General features: G+C 46.8%; 5 protein-coding genes across 7 annotated transcripts; 4 read left to right on the top strand and 1 right to left on the bottom strand.

The window, feature by feature from the left end:
• Positions 1-701: 701 nt before the first annotated feature.
• drk (growth factor receptor-bound protein 2 drk) lies at positions 702-5029 on the bottom strand. 2 transcript variants are annotated; one of them, XM_017235321.3, is made up of 6 exons: positions 4956-5029; positions 4305-4552; positions 1655-1752; positions 1478-1597; positions 1260-1425; positions 702-1072 (listed from the first exon to the last, which is right to left on the bottom strand). In XM_017235321.3, the coding sequence occupies exons 2-6, from the start codon at positions 4380-4382 to the stop codon at positions 899-901; spliced, it is 636 nt and encodes a 211-aa protein (XP_017090810.1). In that variant the 5' UTR covers positions 4383-4552; positions 4956-5029; the 3' UTR covers positions 702-898. The 2 variants fall into 2 exon arrangements, with proteins under 2 accessions (XP_017090810.1, XP_017090809.1); XM_017235320.3 differs by lacking the exon at positions 4956-5029 and having other exon boundaries at positions 4305-4900.
• Positions 5030-5035: 6 nt separating this feature from the next.
• mars lies at positions 5036-8410 on the top strand. Its single transcript, XM_017235319.3, has 3 exons — positions 5036-6741; positions 6806-6877; positions 6976-8410. Exons 1-3 carry the CDS (start codon positions 5214-5216, stop codon positions 8226-8228), a joined length of 2853 nt encoding a protein of 950 aa, XP_017090808.2. The 5' UTR covers positions 5036-5213; the 3' UTR covers positions 8229-8410.
• Positions 8411-8712: 302 nt separating this feature from the next.
• Positions 8713-15042, top strand: mip120 (Myb-interacting protein 120). 2 transcript variants are annotated; one of them, XM_017235268.3, is made up of 5 exons: positions 8713-9065; positions 11769-13180; positions 13247-14106; positions 14166-14305; positions 14361-15042. In XM_017235268.3, exons 1-5 carry the CDS (start codon positions 9041-9043, stop codon positions 14687-14689), a joined length of 2766 nt encoding a protein of 921 aa, XP_017090757.2. In that variant the 5' UTR covers positions 8713-9040; the 3' UTR covers positions 14690-15042. The 2 variants fall into 2 exon arrangements, with proteins under 2 accessions (XP_017090757.2, XP_043066425.1); XM_043210490.2 differs by lacking the exon at positions 8713-9065 and adding an exon at positions 11597-11709.
• Positions 9640-11472, top strand: mEFTu1 (mitochondrial translation elongation factor Tu 1). Its single transcript, XM_017235275.3, has 2 exons — positions 9640-9774; positions 9833-11472. Exon 2 carries the CDS (start codon positions 9872-9874, stop codon positions 11342-11344), a length of 1473 nt encoding a protein of 490 aa, XP_017090764.2. The 5' UTR covers positions 9640-9774; positions 9833-9871; the 3' UTR covers positions 11345-11472.
• Positions 15043-17197: 2155 nt separating the features above from the next.
• On the top strand, positions 17198-19658 carry LOC108121269 (serine/threonine-protein kinase pakA). The gene is made up of 2 exons (XM_017235269.3): positions 17198-17337; positions 17449-19658. Exons 1-2 carry the CDS (start codon positions 17322-17324, stop codon positions 19464-19466), a joined length of 2034 nt encoding a protein of 677 aa, XP_017090758.2. The 5' UTR covers positions 17198-17321; the 3' UTR covers positions 19467-19658.
• Positions 19659-19704: the final 46 nt, after the last annotated feature.

Raw genomic sequence — 19704 nt, 5'->3', positions numbered from 1 at the left:
TCTATACAAACTGGCCACAAACTGGTGTTCCACAGGATGCACACCATCAGGAAAACAGGAAGCGACCAAGCAAACTAAGAGGCAACTAATTTTTCACATAATCGAGTTACAGTCGCCGCCATAGTGCTAATATCATTGCATTTTGGATATACATATTTAATTAGAGATGCGTGCATATTGTATATATATGTATATAGTAACCAGCGATGCAAAAATTAATTTAATTTACGTGGTAGGCATTTTACGATAATATAATATAAATGTAATTTTGTTTTAATTGTCTTCAGCTTTGAGACATTTAGGCAAATTTGTTTTTTTTTTGTTTTCATAGTGAATTTAAGCAATAGGTTGGTTGGTTGGTTGGTTGGTAATTCGTTATCATAATAATATAAGTGCTTCTCGCCCGTCGTCACTAAAAACATTAAACATAAACTAAGGAGCAATCAATACTCGTTTCGAAGCACAGGACAGTTATTCTCTCGTTATCGAACTTAAAGTATATATTTATATCAAAAATCCGCTTCTTTACAATAATAATAATAGTGCCATCTTGTATGCAGACCCAAATAGGTCTACATATCTAGTTTAGAGTGTAAGAGGATGTGGCTATAAAACGGCTTTGCAATATATATGGTATATGGTACTTTTTTATAATTTTGTTTTTATCAAAAAACGTCAAAACGTAAAAATGCATTCTCGACTTATATGCTTAGAGTTTGTCTACAGAATTGATGTCATGATTTTGTAGATAAATATTTAAAATTTGTGTTTAGTTCTTCTTTTTTTTTTTATCGGATGATGCTGCCTAATTATTATTGTTGTGTGTGTGCGTGTGTGGGGGTGTGCTTTCGGGAGAGATTTTGGGGTGTGGGGGCGTCCCTCCTTAGAAGTTATCTTATTATGAATGATATGGCGTCACATAAGTTGCTGGGAAGATTCCTTTCCTATTGCCGATCTCGCCGTTCCACCAGTTCTCGTCGGAGCGATCTGTGACTGTGATGACATCGCCGCGTCTAAAGTCCAATTCGCCGGATTCCTGTGGCACAAAGTCGTACAGCGCCTGCACAAGCATCTGCAACATAACGAAATCGTTGGAATACATGAATATATAATGAGATATCTTTGGCCCCGGTGTTTGTTTATCGTTTTGGACGGGTGGGCGTACGATGGGCGCACCAGCTAGTGCTAGCACGGTGATGATGACCTCAATGTTTTTTGCGAAATATTCATTTTTAGAATAATTCAGCGGAGGAACCCACCTCTTCAGGTATCATATCACGCAATTTGACATCCTGCGACCGAGACACACTCGCCGTCCGATGATATTCGACCAGTTCGTTGAGGGAGTTGAACTTCACCACCCAGAGGAAGAACTTGCTTTGGGCGTCGCGCAGAACCTTGAAATGTTGTACACCATCCGGGCATCTACAAGATAACCAGATTAGAGATGCTTATGATGGAGATTTGAATGACTTACTTGACTGATAGGGAGAAATCGCCGGGACTGGACTCGCTGATGCGTATCAAGAAGGCTCCTTCGTGTTTGTTCGACAGCAGTTTCTCGGCATCGGCACGTGTGATGCGTCCGTAGTACCAACTGGAAGGTAATAGTTTAGATTTGCATAAGCTACTATATATTTTAATTGAAACTCACTCGTGATTTTTCATTTCTATGTAATTGCTGGGTATGAGGCCCTCCTTGCCGTCCAGCTCGGCACGATACCAGTTCGAGTCATCTTCCATATTTAATATCTGAAAATGGAAAAATAGTATTATGAAATAAATAGGAAGAAGCGTTTTTAAAGCCACACCCCTTTCATAACCGAGACATTCTTCCGCCCAGTTCGCTAGAAACCATTTCGATAAACAATTTTCTCAATTGTTTGTTGATTGAAATCCCAAAAAACTGTGTCAGCGAGCAATCAGTCCCAAGGCCCCAGTCCCACTCCCTAAGATAGGCTTATGTGGGAAACATTTCCATTATCTCTCCTCCAATTCTCATATCTGGGCTGGCACTAAAAATAAACTGGCATTATGGCCGACATGTGATAAGAATGTCAAGTGAAACGCGGCTCTCGAGCAGACGAATTTCACTTTTGCGTATCTAATGGACTCTTTCTAGTCTTCGCCGGTACGGCACTTCGCCACATGCCAATGACACAACCCATCCATGGGCTACGTAATCGCCTCCCCCAGCACCCGCCACCTTAATGATTTCTTTTCAATTGCCAGACAGTATTGAATATCGCTGTTTGAGGAGGGAATTCCCAAGTTTGTGAATGGAATCTCAGCCAGCTGACACATCGACCTCCAGATCCGCCTTCTAGCCAATGCCAGAGCTTTATTATTTTTTGCGCTACTGTTTGCTTTTTGGCCCCAAAAGGTCAGGATTTGGCCCACGCAACAGCGTGACTCATATCCATTTCATAGGATAACAAAAGGCCCTACTTATCGCGAGGAATGCCACCCAACTGAGTCATGGAAACATGCGCCTTGAAGGCCCCCCACCCCCTGAAGCTAAAAAGGGTTTATTGATTTCTTTCAACAATAGTTCCGATTTATTTGAGTACATTTTCCGCGAATCCCTCTGCGATGTGTTCATATATCTATTTTTAAAAAATAAAAACATAAATACTAAGGGGGTACATTTTGACAATTTAGCACCTCATGGGAGGGGGGAAGGGGAGTTAGCCTCATCATCGCAGCTTATGTAAAACTCAATTATTGCTTTCCAGTTGGCGGGAACAGGGCCTAGCCTCGACTAATTGGCATAGCTCTATAGTTCTAATCCACCCCGCCACGACCGCCCGCATCTGTCACCCACCCACCCGCTCCAACGACGCCGATGTTCATGGCATATTTATTTTATTTTTAGCCTGTTTTCATTCATTGAATACAGCAACAGCTATAGCTATACAACATGCCTAGGAATTCAATTTTATTTCCACGGATTTCGTCGTTTTCTCGTCGGTGTTAGGGGGTGTTAGGGACTGGAACTGGGCCTGGGCCTGGTTGGATAAGGCATTCAGTGTTCAGTATTTTCAGGCACGTAGTTTCCATGATTGTTATTATCAATTTGTTTATATATATACATATATATGCTTATGTAATTACTGTAGGGTTCTCTCTACTCTATGCCGGAAAGTGGCCAACCGACACGAGCGTTCACTTTTCATTGTTTTCGCGGCCAGCGAAAGTGGAACTTGGAGCCATGATAGAACGTGGCTTTGTGCCACATTATCCGTTGGACACACAATTCGTAGAAAATTAAATGCTTTTTGGAATTTCAGATACCCTCCCCCCCTATAAGTGACAAGAAACCAGTTTCGGGATGATTCACAGGCTGCACACACACGCATACCCAGATGTTTTCATCTATCTTTGTATCTGTGAGCTGGGAATCTGGCGAGATAAGCCCGACCACCAAGTGACTAAGCAAAGGCAAACAAATGCCTTCGAGAACTGCCAGCGATAATCCCTCTGTTTCCCCATCCGAGCACTATCATCTATCAGTTGTTTACCGTTTACTGATAAGCGTAGTGGCCCTCTAATGAGCCCGAGAGCAATGCACACACTTGACCTTCGGGGGCCGATAAAGCAGCCAAGAAGAAAGCTTCTTTGGCGAGTCATTGACACCATCAATCAGCACAGCACAGCCCAGGCAGAAGTAGAAGCAGCAGCAAAAAAATAATGTACAGGGCAGGCCCTGCTGGGTTCCTGCTGTGACTAACCTACGACAAGGTAGACAGTACCAGCCACCAGCACAGCCATACAACGAAAATCAGCTTACAACGCTGGCCCTGGCAACAAGAAACCGGAAAATTCGCTGGCCAAAACAAAGGGTCTGGGTCTGGGCTCAGACTCGGCTCAGATCGTAATGGCACTTGCATATGTACATATATTTCCCCTGAAAATAGGATATAGATGAGATGGATGGCACACTCATTAAACTGATTATTTATTGACCTCTAAATTATGAGTAACTGCCAGTGGTTGTGGTTTAGGGCCAAGTCTCTAATCTCGAATGAATAATAGGCCTGTTAGTGGGGAGAGTATTCGCGCTTCGGTCATGAGCCATCGCTGGTAATCCTTTCGAGGCTTTCGACTCCACCTGGATGCACCTTTGAACCGTGCCCCCTGCCTGGCTCCCGTTTTGTGTAACAGAATCCGTCTGGGAGTCGTTATGTGGGTTAAGGCAACGACCTGGGCTGCACTTCTGGAGCGAATTATGCATGCATACTCCTTCCAGTCCTGTCCTGCCCCTCCCCGCTGAATAAAACCACCGATTCTGACGGCTCACTCACCTTTAGGGTCTGAGTTTTGCGAAAACTCAGCTCGTCGTCGGCAGTCGCGGAGAAGTCGTGTTTGGCGATTGCTTCCATATTTTGGCAGCTGGTTTTTGTGCGTTTCTACTTAGTTTACTTTTAATTATATTGCTTTTATGGTTTTTTTTTCTTTTATTTGTCAGCCTTGTTGCACCACACACACACACACGCGCATCGGCATACACGGCAGGTTGCGATTCTCGGTGGCTCTCCCCGCTCTAGTGGTGCTGTGGATGTATAAACGGTGCGCTATTAGTTTAGCCGCATTATATAAACAATAACTCGTGAATTCCACGGCGCGCCGCGATTTTCTGGCCGAAATTCTGGAACTTGGGCGAGGAAGCGACGAATTAAAAATACACCGACGACTTGCCCAGGCAGAGCAGTGTTACCAGATCTGGCCTTCTCGAAAATTGCCAGCCGCTCTCTTGCTTCGCTCTCAAAATGGCGGGTGGGCGTTGTGCTGCTGGCAATGCTGCCGCGGTGACGTTGTTGTTTGTTTTAAAATTACACAGCAATAGTGTACTATTCCATACTAGAGCACTCGCAATAGTTCACACAGCCAAAGACGCTTTTAAATTTCAATTTATAATTTCGCCGGAACAATTAATAATAGCGCTTAAGACAAACCTCCAACACACACCAAGAGTGTTATTTTTTCTCAATAAGTATTGGAAAACACTGTAATTCAGGTGCTAGAGACAAATATCGCCTTGGCCTTGCCTATCGATTACTTAATGCTATCCTTGCCAACACTGGCACTGACGCTTCAAACGCCTAAAAATTTCAATACACAGAGCGCGTCCAACGCTTCGCCATTTTCGAAAAAAATAAGTACGAGTAATTGCAGCAGCTCTGTAGTGGCACATTGGAGAAGCTTCCGGCAAGATGCAGCGTTACAAGGAACTGTACAAGGAGCAGTCGTTGGCCCTGAGCCCGCGCAATCACTGCCAGTCCAATCGGGAACGGCAACGGGCGGCGCGCGCCAAGCAACGGGAGGATGTATTCCACAGCAATCGCATCATCAGCACTAGTCCCACTCCCATCAAGGCCAAGCACCCGCCTCCGGCGTCGCCACAAATAGTGGAGTCCAAGGAGAACCAGTTGCCCAAGCAGGAGATGGGAGAACCGGCGGATCAGAAGCCGCCACTGCAGCCAATCTGCTCTGAGCCAGTCCAGAAGGATTTGCCTGGCACTTCCAAAACAGCCCGACATCAGCAGTTCCTTCAGCGATTCATGCAATGGAAGAATACGCGGAAGGAGGAACGCAAACAGCAGATCCAGGCGCGTCGAGGGGCTCCGGTTGCCACAACCGCCAATCAGACAACTACATTTCACCAATCAAAAGCCTTTAAGGCGCCCAAAACCGTCACAGCTCCCTCTGAAGCCGAGGATCCTCCTGTTTTTGTGCCTCCGAAGCGAGCATCCATCTATGTTATTGCCAATCCCACAACTAAAGGCAAAGGCAAGGAGCCCAGTGCAACGAAGCTAGAACCTTTAAGAACCCAACGGGTCGGCGCAACATTCGGAAGCAGACATAAGACCAATGCACCCACTCCATCTAACAAGCCTATCCAACAGCCTTTAAAAACTCCCACTTTCCGTCAGCCAGTTGGTTCTGCAGTCAAACCCGGATCTTTAGCCAAACCACCGCCTAAACCTACAGTTGTAAGGCCTCCGACCAACAATTTACGACCCAGAGTGCCCTCCGGCACTGCAGTACGTACCACAATTCCCAAACCCATGCCTGCCAGACCCGCCATAGTTCGACCTAGACCCCCCACCGCACTGCGGCTCAAGGCCGAAGCCCCTGCAGCACCCGCTCCTAAGTTGCCCAATGTAAGGAACCAGCCGTTTGAAAATCCCGCAGTTAACCGAGTTGCGGAAGCCCGGCGCGCCAAAATCATAAAGCCCCAACCCATTCGAGGAGGTAGTGGAGGGGCAGCGTCGAAATTCAAGGCATCAGTTGCGACAAAAAGTGCAGCAGTGAATAAATCCACACGCATGAAAGCCGGCATTGAAAAGAAATCCTACCTGAATCTTCAGAAGAAGGCACGCCTAATGCCCGGCCTCAAGTCGGAGTTGATTGAGGCAGCAACCATAGAATTGCCACCAAACACGCCGCTAGAGGAGCACCAGGCGGAGAACCCCTTCCTGGCTCAGAATACATCCACACAGTGTAGGCAGAATGGCAACGCAAGCCTTGAAGCGGCGTTTGGAGACTTGATTTCTTTAAGTCCACTGGCTCCGGCCAAAAGCGAAGAAGGCAGTTCAGCGAAGAGACAGTTGCTGCCAGCGGAGGAGGCAGTTCAAAAGCCACTCCCGGCTGCCAAGAAAAAGTTCGACTTTACACGATACTCGGTGGCCAACTCGCCGCTGGAGGACTCGTTGATTTTGGATCCCCTACCGCAGATAGGTAAGTGGATCAGACTTATCATAAACACTTTATGAAAATATGACACTATTTCAACTCATTTCAGGTCAAGAAGATAAACCAGCACCTGAGTTGGCGGCGGACAGTACGTTAGTATTGAATTCCCAGAAAAAGTTGGGTGAGTATGACTTACTAATATTGTTATTTTCAAAATCCCAAAAGCAATGTGCTTTTTTAACAAAATCTTCAAATATTTAAACTTTTCTTGTTCCCTAGGAGACTCTGTAGATTCCACTCTTGTGCCTGCAATGGAGAAGACACCGCCACGCCGCGATTCTCTGCCCAACTATCTGAGTCCGTATGTAAGCGTTTCGCGGGGCAAGGTGAATTCTCGCAGCGAACGTGAAAAGCGGAACAGCATGTACCTGCCAGACGAGGATGCGCCTGTGGAAGTTCGCAGGGCCATCGAATCCGTGCTGTACTTCCGCTTGCAGCTGGAAACGGAGATCAAACGGCTTCATTCCCTCTGCAGTGAATGGGAGGCATATAGCCGGGAAAACGAGACTCGATTAATGGAGACAGGTGGCATGGACATGATTAACGTGACCATTGGTCAGACGCGACTACTGACAAGTAAGAAAATGATGCAGTTTAGCGGACTGATCGATCGCTGTGAGGAGGGCGCCACAGGAAAGAACAAGAAGCCGAATGACGGCAGCGAGGACACCAAGCCGGTGCAGCCCGAGGATTTGGAGGGATGGTGGGACATGTTGCGCCTTCAAAGCGAGAACGTAGACAAGCGGTTTGATAATCTGAACCGTTGGAAGGCCAACGACTGGGTCGATCCTGATGCAGTTGTCGAAGAAGTTAAGATTGCAAAGCAGGAACCCAAGGCAAAGCCGAAGCTTACCCGAAACATGAAGATCAAATCAAAAGCCAAGCCCTCTAGCAGCTTGCAGCAGTTCCTTCGCAAGGCCCATGCCGACATGAAGAAAACCAAAGTGGAGGAAGTACAGGAGAGCAGTGATGCCCCACCCACACCTAAGCGCCGTAGCTCACGCGTATTTGTGGTGCGCGATCGTAAATCCTTCTCCCCGGCTCGCACGGTCATCCGTATGTCTACTGGCGAGGGACGTCCCTCTATCGCTCCCAATGCCCTCCTAAAGTCGGCACTGATTGCGGCGGCGGAGCAAAATGTGGCCAATAAAACCCCACCCCGACCACGCGCCTCCATTTTAAAAACGCCAGGCACTCTGAAGCGCCAAAATCGAGGAGTTATATTCAGTGCCAAGAAGAAAGTTCGCCGCTTCGAGTTCACCTATGATGAGGGCAACATCAGCGATGGGGGCGTCGATAAGCTGGAGGACTGCGAAGAAGACATGTCGTTAGAAGAGCGACGATCCCTCGAAAAGAGAAACGAATCTAGCCAGGATTCTAGCGCATCCGTGGGAGAAAACGGTCGTACACCGCGATCATATACGCTGCGCAACCGAAGAGTGCATCTTCGACCCTCATCCGAGTTTATGTAGTTTTTGTTTTAAAAATTTAAATTTCATGTGTTTATAATTTTGTAGTTTGGATTGTTTGTTAAGAAAAATATTATCTCCAGATTTGTTAGAATTTAGTAAATTATAAATCTGGAACTGCGCAGCTAATTGGCTGAAAGATATTAAAATAAAAAATAAAATCCATGAGTTTTTTTAAATTATAAGTTCCTAATTTGATAGTGGATGTTCTTTCAAATCGCGTCTAGGCGGTCGTTCTTATTTCAGCGCTTTCCAACACTAAGAAGCGATTTTTTTCCATAAAAATTTGGTTAGGGCTATGCAAATTTCTGATTTACATTAAAATTATATTTTAAATATAACTAAAATGGAATTATATCCAGATTTTGTTTCCAGCTGCCCCCGCGACCTTCTAAAAAACGTTTTCGCGCCCCGATTGGCAGCCCCGTTTTCCAGCACTGTTGATATCGCACTTTTTCGATAAACTCCAGTGCAGCCTTGATTTTCCAACTTTGATAAATTTAATGTCTCATCAACATGCAGTGGCAGCGAGTTGAGTAAAATTTAAATTAAATTTTGAATTTTCTGTTCAAATTAAGTGCAATCAACGGAAAATAACGGCTCAAATGAAATTTGAAACAGCAGGGAGAGTGTCGTGCATACATATATATTGATTAGCTGTGACCGCTTTGCCCGTGAAGCCGAGAGTTCATTCCCATTTGTTATAGCACCGGAGAAATTTTCATTTTGTTTTGCCCTGCTGTGTGTGGGGCGCGGAATCAAAACAAAGCACCTTCGGACTAACGCCAGTTTAAAGAAAACAAGAAGCCAACAATATGGATACTTCCGATGGCAATTTGGGTAAGTCGTTTCAATTCGTATTTGAAATTGAATTTTCAAGTACAGCGTGTACCTAGCATGGCAGTTGGCCCACGTCCCCGGGCCACTGGCGCGCAAATGTTACCCTTCCTGCGCCTGCCCTTTAGACCTGGATTTCACACCTGGCAGGGTAACTAAAGGTCGCAATTATATCCTGTTTGGACGCATTGAGGCTTTTGACCTTATCAATAAGCTACATTTATCGTTTTTTAAAAATATTCCGCGACCTGCTGACGAAACGAAAGTGCTTTTAACGAAGTGGGAACATCCCAATCAAATATCCCATCTAACCTTGCCAGACTTTTGGACACATGTACGCTGATATGTGTTTGTGTTGGTGTTTTGGTGGGGTACAGTCTTGAGGGCTGTTTTAGATAGCTCTAAATAAGGGCCTCAAATGTGGTATATAGCGAGATATATTATATATTTCGCACTTGCGATTATGCAAGCGTTGTCAAATGAGAAGTGTCTGAAGGCGCAAACATGTAAAAGGTGAAAAAAAACGCGCAAAAATTAATTTCCCTGCATAACGTCAGAAAGAGCTGCCAATGCGCTGTAAAAAGTACAGCGGGCTATCGATTAATTGCATCTAGATGGCAACTCTGCCCGCAGCACATTTCAGGGTTTACGCAATTTCTAGTCGTGCTAAGATTTTCTTTCAAGACCTGTAAAAAGGCCCCACACTAAACTCGTAAGTGCCTTGGCATAAAATTGTGTTGGAACAGCATCTTTAAAAGCCACTTCCTCAGTTGAAAGCACTACAGGAGAGCCAGCGGAAGCCCAGAACCATGTCACATGCATTTGCCGCCGCTGTCTGCCGGTCCGCCGCCCCCCTGGCTCTGCGTTGCAGCCGGCGGACCATGAGCTCCTCCACGGCGACGAAAATGCTGCGCCTAGCTGCTGCCACCACTGCCTCCTCCGCAGCCCACAAGAACTGGCACCGCCAAGGCCTTCTCGCCGCCAGCACCGGCAACCTGCAGCAGTACCTGCGCCAATACGCCAACGAGAAGAGGGTGTTTGAGCGCACCAAGCCTCACTGCAACGTGGGCACCATCGGCCATGTGGATCACGGCAAGACTACCCTGACAGCGGCCATTACCAAGGTTCTGGCCGACAAGCAGCTGGCCGAGAGCAAAAAGTACAATGAGATCGATAATGCCCCGGAAGAGAAGGCGCGTGGTATCACCATTAATGTGGCCCACGTAGAGTACCAGACGGAAACCCGCCATTACGGACACACCGATTGCCCCGGCCATGCGGATTACATCAAGAACATGATCACCGGAACGGCCCAGATGGACGGCGCTATCCTGGTTGTAGCTGCCACCGATGGTGCTATGCCTCAGACCCGCGAACACATGCTGCTGGCCAAGCAGATTGGCATCGACCACATCGTGGTTTTCATCAACAAGGTAGATGCCGCCGATCAGGAGATGGTGGACCTGGTGGAAATGGAGATCCGCGAGCTGTTAACTGAGATGGGCTATGATGGTGATAAGATTCCTGTCGTCAAGGGATCGGCGCTGTGTGCATTGGAAGACAAGAGCCCCGAAATCGGCAAGGAGGCGATCCTGAAACTGCTGCAGGAGGTAGACAGCTTCATCCCGACTCCAGTTCGTGAGCTAGACAAACCCTTCCTGTTGCCCGTGGAGAATGTTTACTCGATTCCCGGACGTGGTACCGTTGTCACTGGTCGCCTGGAGCGCGGTGTGGTCAAGAAGGGCATGGAATGCGAGTTTGTCGGCTACAACAAGGTGCTCAAGTCGACGGTGACTGGCGTGGAGATGTTCCATCAAATTCTGGAGGAGGCTCAGGCCGGCGACCAGCTGGGAGCTTTGGTGCGTGGCGTCAAGCGCGACGATATCAAGCGCGGAATGGTCATGTGCAAGCCCGGCAGCGTCAAAGCGCTCGACCAACTGGAGGCGCAGGTTTACATCTTGTCCAAGGACGAAGGTGGCCGCACCAAACCCTTCATGTCATTCATCCAGCTTCAGATGTTCTCGCGTACGTGGGACTGCGCCGTACAGGTGCAGATTCCCGACAAGGAGATGGTAATGCCCGGCGAGGACACCAAGCTGATTCTGCGCCTCATCCGTCCCATGGTGCTGGAGCAGGGCCAGCGCTTCACACTGCGTGACGGTAACCTGACGTTGGGCACTGGCGTGGTCACCAAGATCATGCCTGCCCTGTCCGAGTCGCAGCGATCCGAACTGACCGAGGGCAAGAAGGCGCGAGAGAAGAAGGTGGCCGCCAAGAAGTAGACTTCCTTACAACCAGGACGCTGTCAGTCATTAATAAAATCATATTCTTAAGCGATTTTTATGCATATTGTATAAGTTGTTGGCGCTTCATCACTGTCGAGATAATAAACCCAATCGAAGCTAGAAAACTATTTATTTTACTTTTAATCACCAAGTACGATTTAAAAGTTGGCGCCTAAGCAATCGATTTTTCTTAAAACATTATCGATATAGACTCGTGTTATCGTCAGTTCCCCCTGATAATAGTCAAGTGTTGGTAAACGATACATTGCAACCGCCTCTACAGCAGCTGATGATAAAGAAAATTTTGAAATTGAATTGAAAAATTAAAAAAATGGCAAATAACCGCCTTAGCTATACTTCCGGTATAAGAGAGCTTATTCAACTTACTGGCAGTGTGAATAATATGACTTTTCTATTGCAGAATTCCTCGATGACAACACTCCCCTGCCCGAGCTGAGTTTCGAAGATTTAATAGAACCCACGGCGGAAAAGGGCGGTCAGCACATGGACAACGATGCGAGGGGCTCGGATGACAATGTCGTCGACAGGGAGGATGAGTCCCTGAATACACCACAGTTTAAAAAAACCGTTTTTCAGGAAAAACGACAAACTCCCGGAGTGACCGTTCTCAAATCGCATGCTATTAAAGTGGTCACAGCAGGGTCAGCATCCACGGTTGGTAGTGGAGCAGGAACCACCTCTTTAAATCCAAACAAACCGCTAATAACGGACGTTAAGATCCTCAACAAGTTAAAACCAATCGTTACCAGCAATACACTCAAAATAGGAAACACTACTATTGCGTCCACATCCACTGCTGCCGGGACATCCAAAGCTCTGAGTAGCATGACACAAATCAAGACACCTGACGGAAGGGTGCTTTTTGTCCAGAAGTCTATACCCGGCACACCGCCTTCGTCCACAAAAACATTGGTGACCGGATCACCAACCGGAAGCATTCGCCGCATTGTGGCTCCGGCGGGAATTCAAAAGGCAGTTCTCTCCAAAGGCGTGGCCGTGGCGGGAACGGGTCTGGTTAAAGCTGCAGTGCCGGGACGCCCGTCAAACTCGGCCATTACCCTCAAGGGTATTACTTCCGTGACTCAAGGAAGCAGTGTGAAGCCATCGCCCTCATCTACAGCCTCTTCCTCAACGCCAGGATCACCCGCCAAATTCCAAGTTGTCCGCACGACTGATGGGAAGATCATAAAAATCAATCAATCGAGTCCATCAGTGTTGCTGAATGCCAAGCCGCAGGCGACAGTGGCGGCAGGGGCTCCATCTGTTAAGCCCACCACTGCCAATGTGGTGATCAGTAAATCAGGCAGTCAAGTGGTGCTTAAAGCGACTCCTGCACCAAAACCAGTGGTGACTGGCAGTCCAACGACTCCCACGACTCCGAGCAAAATGGTGGTCCAGAGTGGAGGCAAACAAATCTTGGTGTCCAGTAAAAACATTATCAAGTTGTCACCAAAGTCGTCTGCCACCACCACAGCTTCTGCCTCGGGTAGTGCGTCTGTGAGTGGATTGCATGCCATTCAGTTGCCGGGAAAGGGTGGAGTCCAGTATGTACGGGTTCTGTCCAACAACAAGGGTGCCGTCGGGGCCACGACAGCTACGACAGCGAAGCCCACTCCTAGCGGGCAGAAGATCACCTTATTAAGATCGCCGTCTGGAGCAACTGCAACCTCTACCACCACAATCTCGACTTCTCATGCAGCTACTTCGGTAGCTGGAAGCAAGGCAGGTCCTAGCCCGGCCAGCAAAATTGTTGTGAAGTCCACGGGAGGCAGTATTGTGCCCTTGCCCTCCGTGCAGACGTTCGTCTCCAAGGTAAGTGGATTTTTGATTTATTTAATCGAATATGGTTCTCTAAATCGAATTTTTTTTTATTTGCAGCGTGCGCTGAGCGCCAACTCCACTGCAACCAAGTCATCAGCGACTGAGGTGAACACGGAACCCATCCGAAAGCACCGGCTCACAGATCTCAACACACAGTTAAAGCAGACGACCACTGGCAGCGATGTCAACGAAGCCAGCGACTCGGGTCCGGAGGCCAAAAAGCCGCGCTACGTAATTACCATGCAGCAGGGGAAACCCCAGCTGCAGTCTTCTACGCAATCGGGGACGAATCTCGCTGGACGCTCGCCCGAGAAAGAAAGTCCCAGTCCCCCGAAGAAGATATACAATGTTATCAAATCGGCGGGCGGCAATGGGGTGAAGTACATGATTCGCAATCCGCAGACAATGACACATGCCATGCGACGTGGGTACACGGGGTATATGGACAACAAAATGCGAACGTCCCTGGCGGCCACCAAGCAACGTCTAAGCCAAGTCAATCCTCAGCAGAAGAAGCAGCTGCAAGTTCAGGCGCAGGCCAAGCAAAGGATCAGGCAGCAGCAGCTGCAGAACCAGCAGCAGGCCAAGGCACCCGACTCTAGTTCACAAACGCTACCAACGCAAGGTACGCAATACCTGAAGGTTTTGGGACCCACTCAGCCGCTGTACGACACTTTGAAGCCACCGGCCAGCGGAACAGGAGCGGCCGCCGAAGCGTTGAGTGGAATAGGGGCGTCTCGAAGAAAGCATTGTAACTGTAGCAAGTCCCAGTGTCTGAAGCTGTATTGCGACTGCTTTGCCAATGGAGAGTTCTGCCAGAACTGCACCTGCAAGGACTGCTTCAACAATCTTGACTACGAGGTGGAGCGAGAGCGAGCCATTCGGAGTTGTTTGGACCGTAATCCAAGCGCCTTCAAGTGAGTTACTTATCCAAAACTGGTTATGGGATCTGATTAATTGATAAATGTACTTTTAGACCCAAAATTACGGCCCCCAACTCGGGGGATATGCGACTGCATAACAAAGGTTGCAACTGTAAGAGATCAGGCTGCCTTAAAAATTATTGTGAATGCTACGAGGCAAAGATTCCTTGCACCAGCATATGCAAATGCGTGGGTAAGTAGGACCAGCACTTTCCATCTGTAACCAAACTAAAATAATGCCCTTACAGGTTGTCGCAATATGGAGGATCGTCCGGATGTTGACATGGACTCTTTGGACGGTGTGGTGGGTGCGGAGACTCCAAGCAAAGCCAAAGGTTCCAAGGACAAAAAGAAGATCGAAAATCGTTCGAATCTCTATCTCACGAACGACGTGATCGAGGCCACCATTATGTGCATGATATCGCGAATAGTGATGCATGAAAAACAGAATTTACCCATCGAGGACACGGAGCGCGAGGTGATGGAGGAGCTGGGCGAAAGTCTGAACCAAATTATTTCGTTCGCCAAGGAGAAGCACGACACCTCCCAGCTGGATGACTCCAAGGCGACTGCTTAGGGTTGCCCATGAATGCATGCACTCGAATCGCACCCGAATCCTAGTGTTTTAGATACACAATTACGGAATTAGTTTAAGGTTTAAAACGTTCTTGACATTTTACACTATCCCTATTTTTGTGGCTTTCTAAAAGTTGACCTTATCTTGAACAATCTACCCATATACAAAATGTATATACCATACATAGCAAATTTGAGAATTAGGACTACTATATATTGTGTACGTATATATATATATATGCCGGACTTTACCGGGGCTGCGTAATACCAATTGATTAAGTTTGAAACATATTCTTTTGAATTCGATGTAAATATTAAGCGAGACCACCCAATAAAGTTTTAATTTAAATTGTACGAATGTCGTTTTGAGGGGAAAATAAAAGAGGGGAATGTTTTGTAGCTTGTTTATTCACCAACAACTTCAGTTACATATTTGTATTTAGCATTTGCAATTGTTCCAATTTAGTATTTGTTTCTGTGTATGATGGGCGAGTATAGTATTAACTCAACGCAATTTCGTTTGGTTTTCCCGATATCGGTATCAGCTTAGTTAGCAATATCTCTATGAAATAAATACGTACGTCCAATGACTAGAAAATAGGTTTACATATATTTAACTTTTTGAATATCATATCGTATTTAAATTTAAATGTTTGCAATATATTCTACTTGGTCACCAATTTGTCGTTACAAATAGTAGGTTCGTGTTCTGGTTTCTCCCGGTTCTCACCCTATAAACATGGCATGGCATGACATGAGTAGCTTCAAGGTTTTTCGAGTAAAAATGTGATAATCGTCTAAGGACTATTATATATTATAATAATATTTTACCATATTTAATATTTAGTTAGTTTATTTTTGACTAATATGCTCGCGCTAAACTATAGTTTTTCATATTTGCGGTCATTCGAAGACGAACTTTTGAGAGAGAGTATGTGTGTGCGATTATCTTAGGTTGCAAATACATACAGTAAATCGTATTTAGTTAAATATAGTTAATAGATAGTGTAAGAATAGTGATTACTTGAATACTGTGCACAAAACGCTTTGGTTAGTTAGTTTCTAGCATTGTTTGTTTGACCCCATACCAGCTTTTTTTTTGGATTTGTATAACACTTATGCAACATTTGAACATAGTTAGGCAACAATAACGACTGGAATACGAATAGTAAGTATATTGATTAATTATACATAGGATAGTATACATATATAGTCACTATAATTATACGCTATATTGTCTAATTCACACGTTTATATGGAATGCTGAGTCCCTCCATGTTGTCATCCTGGAGGAGCAAAGCATTAACTTACACAACAATTTTTATGAAAACCGAACAAAACCTTTTATTTTCGATATTGTATTGGATACCTGTTGCTCACCCTGTACAATGTCTTTTGTACTAAATATTTACTAGAAGAGGAGTTTTCAAAAGAGTTTCCATTAGCTACATAATTATTTAAGAACGCGTGTTGCATGATTGAATTCGGCAATTCTTCGAAGCGTGGAAAGTCGTATGGCACGAACACAAAGTAGAATCTCTTGTGTGCCATGTTTGGATTGATATACTGTTTTAAGGATTAGGTAACTTTATGTCTTCTTCACAACAATGATAATCAGCAAGTATTTCAGCTATGCGTATGTACAATTTGTCAATATAACCTCATTGTATACCTGCGATTAACTACATTTTGTTGGCCTTCTTGTCTTTGTGTTTCGAGCGACCATTTCGGCCTTTACAGAGATTTAATTCCTTTTTAAATTATGTTTAATATTTGTGGCTAACGTGTGCAAAATATTGTTTCTCATAGTGCCCAACAATTGGCGGATTTTGCATTTAAAATGTAGGATTTTACACGAACTCGCAACGCTAAAGGACACTTGCAGCCATTCAAGTGACCCGCGATTATATCCCGACGATCCAAAGCGATCTGAGTAAGTCATGGAATAAAGTCGGTAATACTTATGAGGGAATATTGTGATGAATTGGGTGCGAAGCTTTGAAATTTCTGTCAGGGAATATCTTTTAAAAATTCATGAGAATCTCACTTTAGCGACTTTGTTCCTTACTTTATAATAATGATGAAACCTAAAATGCAACTAAGGTCTTTATACAATATTTTGCACATATACCTTGGCTAAGATTAACTATGGAAAGGTTTATATACCTATTCCGGGTATAGCTTACGATTTAATTCCCTTATTTTGTCAGATAACTTGTGTGTGTGCTATGTGGGCAACAAATGTTACAAGATTCGATTATATATTAAATAGTTTACTATATTGAGTAGATTATATTAGCTTTATAACAACTTGAAATATGAAATTGATTTGATTAAGGAAGGTTGGAGACCCCATTAAGGAGTTGTGTCCAATAATGTCATCCACTAGCTACGCCGTATTGCCAAAAAGTTTTAATGGTTTTGTGTTTTTTCAGAGCCGAGAACCGAGAACCAAAGTTGCCTGGGTTTTCGGTTCTAGATCTATGAAAAAAATATTAAATCCCCCATTTTCGGAATTGTTTTGAAAGTTTTCTAAATAAAAAAATCCACTTACATGATTGCCACGCATCTTTCAAGCGCGCAATCCCTTTGGCCGAACTTCATTGGAAAGCCCAAAATTATCTGCCCCCCAAATGAATCGTATTTTGTGTAAGTTCTGATTCTACTCCAGTTCGATGAATCCCTATTTGTTTGTCAAAAACCAGGGGAGAACTACAAAATAAGAACAACTAATCCCAGGGCCTTCTTTATCATTCCCAGGTGCATCGCGACGCCACGTGAGCGATGTCTTCCACGGCGACCCCTTCAAAATTCAATCGTACAACTTCCGGTATGCCGACAAGCCCGTCTACCACGTCCAGCACTACCAGAGACCTCCTCCATCGGCCCCACCGCCCGCCAGGAAGCCCTCGTTCGAGACTTTCTACCTTAATCCGAAGTTCAACCGGGATTCGGAGTATACCTCGGTGAACAGGCCACCGCCGACCAGTTCGTTTAGCGAGCATCGGCGCCGGCGATTCCTGCAGGACTTTAAGGCTGTGCCCTCGCATACGATGCGGTCTCCCTTGATTCCCATGCCGGAACGTCAGCGCAGTGTACCGGTGGCCCCGCAGCCGCGACGTCCACCCGTTTCACCCACGGTTACGGATTCCCCGCTCCTGAGGACGTGCTGCTCGCGCGGGGAATACCAGACTATGAGACGTGGCCAGAGCACTTCCTCTCTAAGGACCTGCACCAGCAATGGCGGCGCCAGTTTGGCAGGAAATGCCAGGAGCGCCTCGGTCACCACCTTTGCCTGTGGCTCCAATGGCCAGCTGCAGACCAAGCGGAGTGCCTGCAGCGGCTGCGCTATCAACATCAATATCTGCGGAGTCGGAGTGGACCCGGAGTCGGAGGTGGACAACAATGTGAGCATCAAGATCGAAACAGATGCCTGTCTCCTCAACAACAAGGACTTGGTCAGGTCGGGGTCGAGTTCCGGCAAGAATCGCTCGGGTAGTTCTGGATCCAGAGCGGCCGGCACCTCCTTTGGCATTGACAAGCGCCTGTCCAAGTTCAACGTTAGTGAGACCAAGCCCCGGACCAGTCCGGACTGGGAGCGGCGTCAACGGCAACGGGAAGTGGAACTGAAAAGGGAGCAGGTGCTGTTTCGAGAGCGCCAACACCAGGAGGAACTAAAAAAAGAACGAGAGCGGGAGCTCCAACAGGAGCGGGAGTTTATGAGGCGGCGGGAGCAGGAGCGGGAGCATCTGCGGCAGCTGGAGCGGCAGCGGGAACGGGAGCATCTCCTCGCCCTGGAGACGGAGCGGGAGCGACAGCGTCTCAGGGAACTGGAGAGAGAAACTCAGCGGCAAAGGGAGTATAATCGTCTGGTGGAGTTCCAGGAGCAACTGTGTCATCAGCCACCGACGCGGGCAGCGGGAGTACCACCACCTTCTCCAGTTCCCATGACTTCGCATTTGTATACTCCGGCCTCGGATGATCGCTTGCCCGGAATGATGCCCTTTTGTGATGTTCCTTCACGACGGGATACGAGGACAGCGACTCCGGTTCGTCATCAGGCAGTAGCTATTCCGCTGCCCCCGCCACCGGTCTCGACATCAACGCCCCTTCGTTCTTCTTCACGATCGTCTGTCGGACGGACTGCGGTGATCAGCTCCCGGAGTGACACGCCTGTACGGAATAGCAATCGTACTCCAACGCCCATTAGGAGTGTACCACCCTCCCGGAGTTCTACGCCCATCCCGAATTCCACTACCAGAAATCCAGTGCATAGCCGAAATCCCACTCCTACTCGGAATCACCCACAGATTGGTAGTTCCTCCCGCCAACCCACGCCCACCCGGAATGCCCCCCGCAACGTCACTCCCTTAAGGAGCTCCAATCGATCTTTAACTCCCCTACGGACTGGCACATCCGATCGCTCTTCCAGCCGGAATTCCAGGAGTTCCGGCACCTCCAACGGCAATGTCCATGTGTCAGTGGCAGCCACGCGGATCGTGTCCAACAGCCGCTTGAGCGAATCGAAGCAGATAAACGGAGGACCTGCAATTGTGACCCGGCTAAATAATGTCCCCATACGGATAACTACCACGCGACCCGGGGACCGGGATCTGGAGTTCTCCATGAATCAAGTTACGGTGAGGGAGCCAGTGACGGCGATGCCAGCCCCCAGAACTGTATTTCGTCGGCGCAGTGACAGCAGTCAGTCTGGACATGATGCCTGCCAGGTGAACATCAACGTGTATGCCGACAATCTGCGTAGGATGCGGATCTGAAGATGTGGATATTGTGGAGTTGCATGAGTGACTCTGCCCGGACAGATTGATTCCGGCTCTAGGCTGGAGTTGAACTGTCCTGGCAGTCATTCGTGGAATTTCACAATTTCTCAGATTAATTTCTAGAATTTTAAGTGTTTTTTAAAATGAACTAAATCCTAAAAATAAAGAAACTAAATTCATAAAAAAGTATGCTCATTCTTCCTTTACTTTCCTAGAGATTCTGGATAGTTCTCAG

This window comes from Drosophila bipectinata, chromosome 2R (genome assembly GCF_030179905.1).
Source record: "Drosophila bipectinata strain 14024-0381.07 chromosome 2R, DbipHiC1v2, whole genome shotgun sequence".
Taxonomy (NCBI): Eukaryota; Metazoa; Arthropoda; class Insecta; order Diptera; family Drosophilidae; genus Drosophila; species Drosophila bipectinata.
The sequence above is the reverse complement of the archived record's forward strand: the minus strand, read 5'-3'. Positions and strand labels throughout refer to the sequence as shown.

Bases quoted from the DNA above. Each gene is read 5' to 3' on its own strand.
- drk (XM_017235321.3), bottom strand. From the start codon at position 4,382: ATGGAAGCAATCGCCAAACACGACTTCTCCGCGACTGCCGACGACGAG. The intron at 1,426-1,477 runs GTAAGTCATTCA...GTTATCTTGTAG, and splicing joins GATTTCTCCCTATCAGTCAA to ATGCCCGGATGGTGTACAAC. The intron at 1,073-1,259 runs GTGGGTTCCTCC...GTTATGTTGCAG, and splicing joins GTGATATGATACCTGAAGAG to ATGCTTGTGCAGGCGCTGTA.
- mars (XM_017235319.3), top strand. From the start codon at position 5,214: ATGCAGCGTTACAAGGAACTGTACAAGGAGCAGTCGTTGGCCCTGAGC. The intron at 6,742-6,805 runs GTAAGTGGATCA...AACTCATTTCAG, and splicing joins GGATCCCCTACCGCAGATAG to GTCAAGAAGATAAACCAGCA. The intron at 6,878-6,975 runs GTGAGTATGACT...CTTGTTCCCTAG, and splicing joins GAATTCCCAGAAAAAGTTGG to GAGACTCTGTAGATTCCACT.
- mEFTu1 (XM_017235275.3), top strand. From the start codon at position 9,872: ATGTCACATGCATTTGCCGCCGCTGTCTGCCGGTCCGCCGCCCCCCTG.
- mip120 (XM_043210490.2), top strand. From the start codon at position 11,679: ATGGCAAATAACCGCCTTAGCTATACTTCCG. The intron at 13,181-13,246 runs GTAAGTGGATTT...TTTTATTTGCAG, and splicing joins TGCAGACGTTCGTCTCCAAG to CGTGCGCTGAGCGCCAACTC. The intron at 14,107-14,165 runs GTGAGTTACTTA...ATGTACTTTTAG, and splicing joins CGTAATCCAAGCGCCTTCAA to ACCCAAAATTACGGCCCCCA.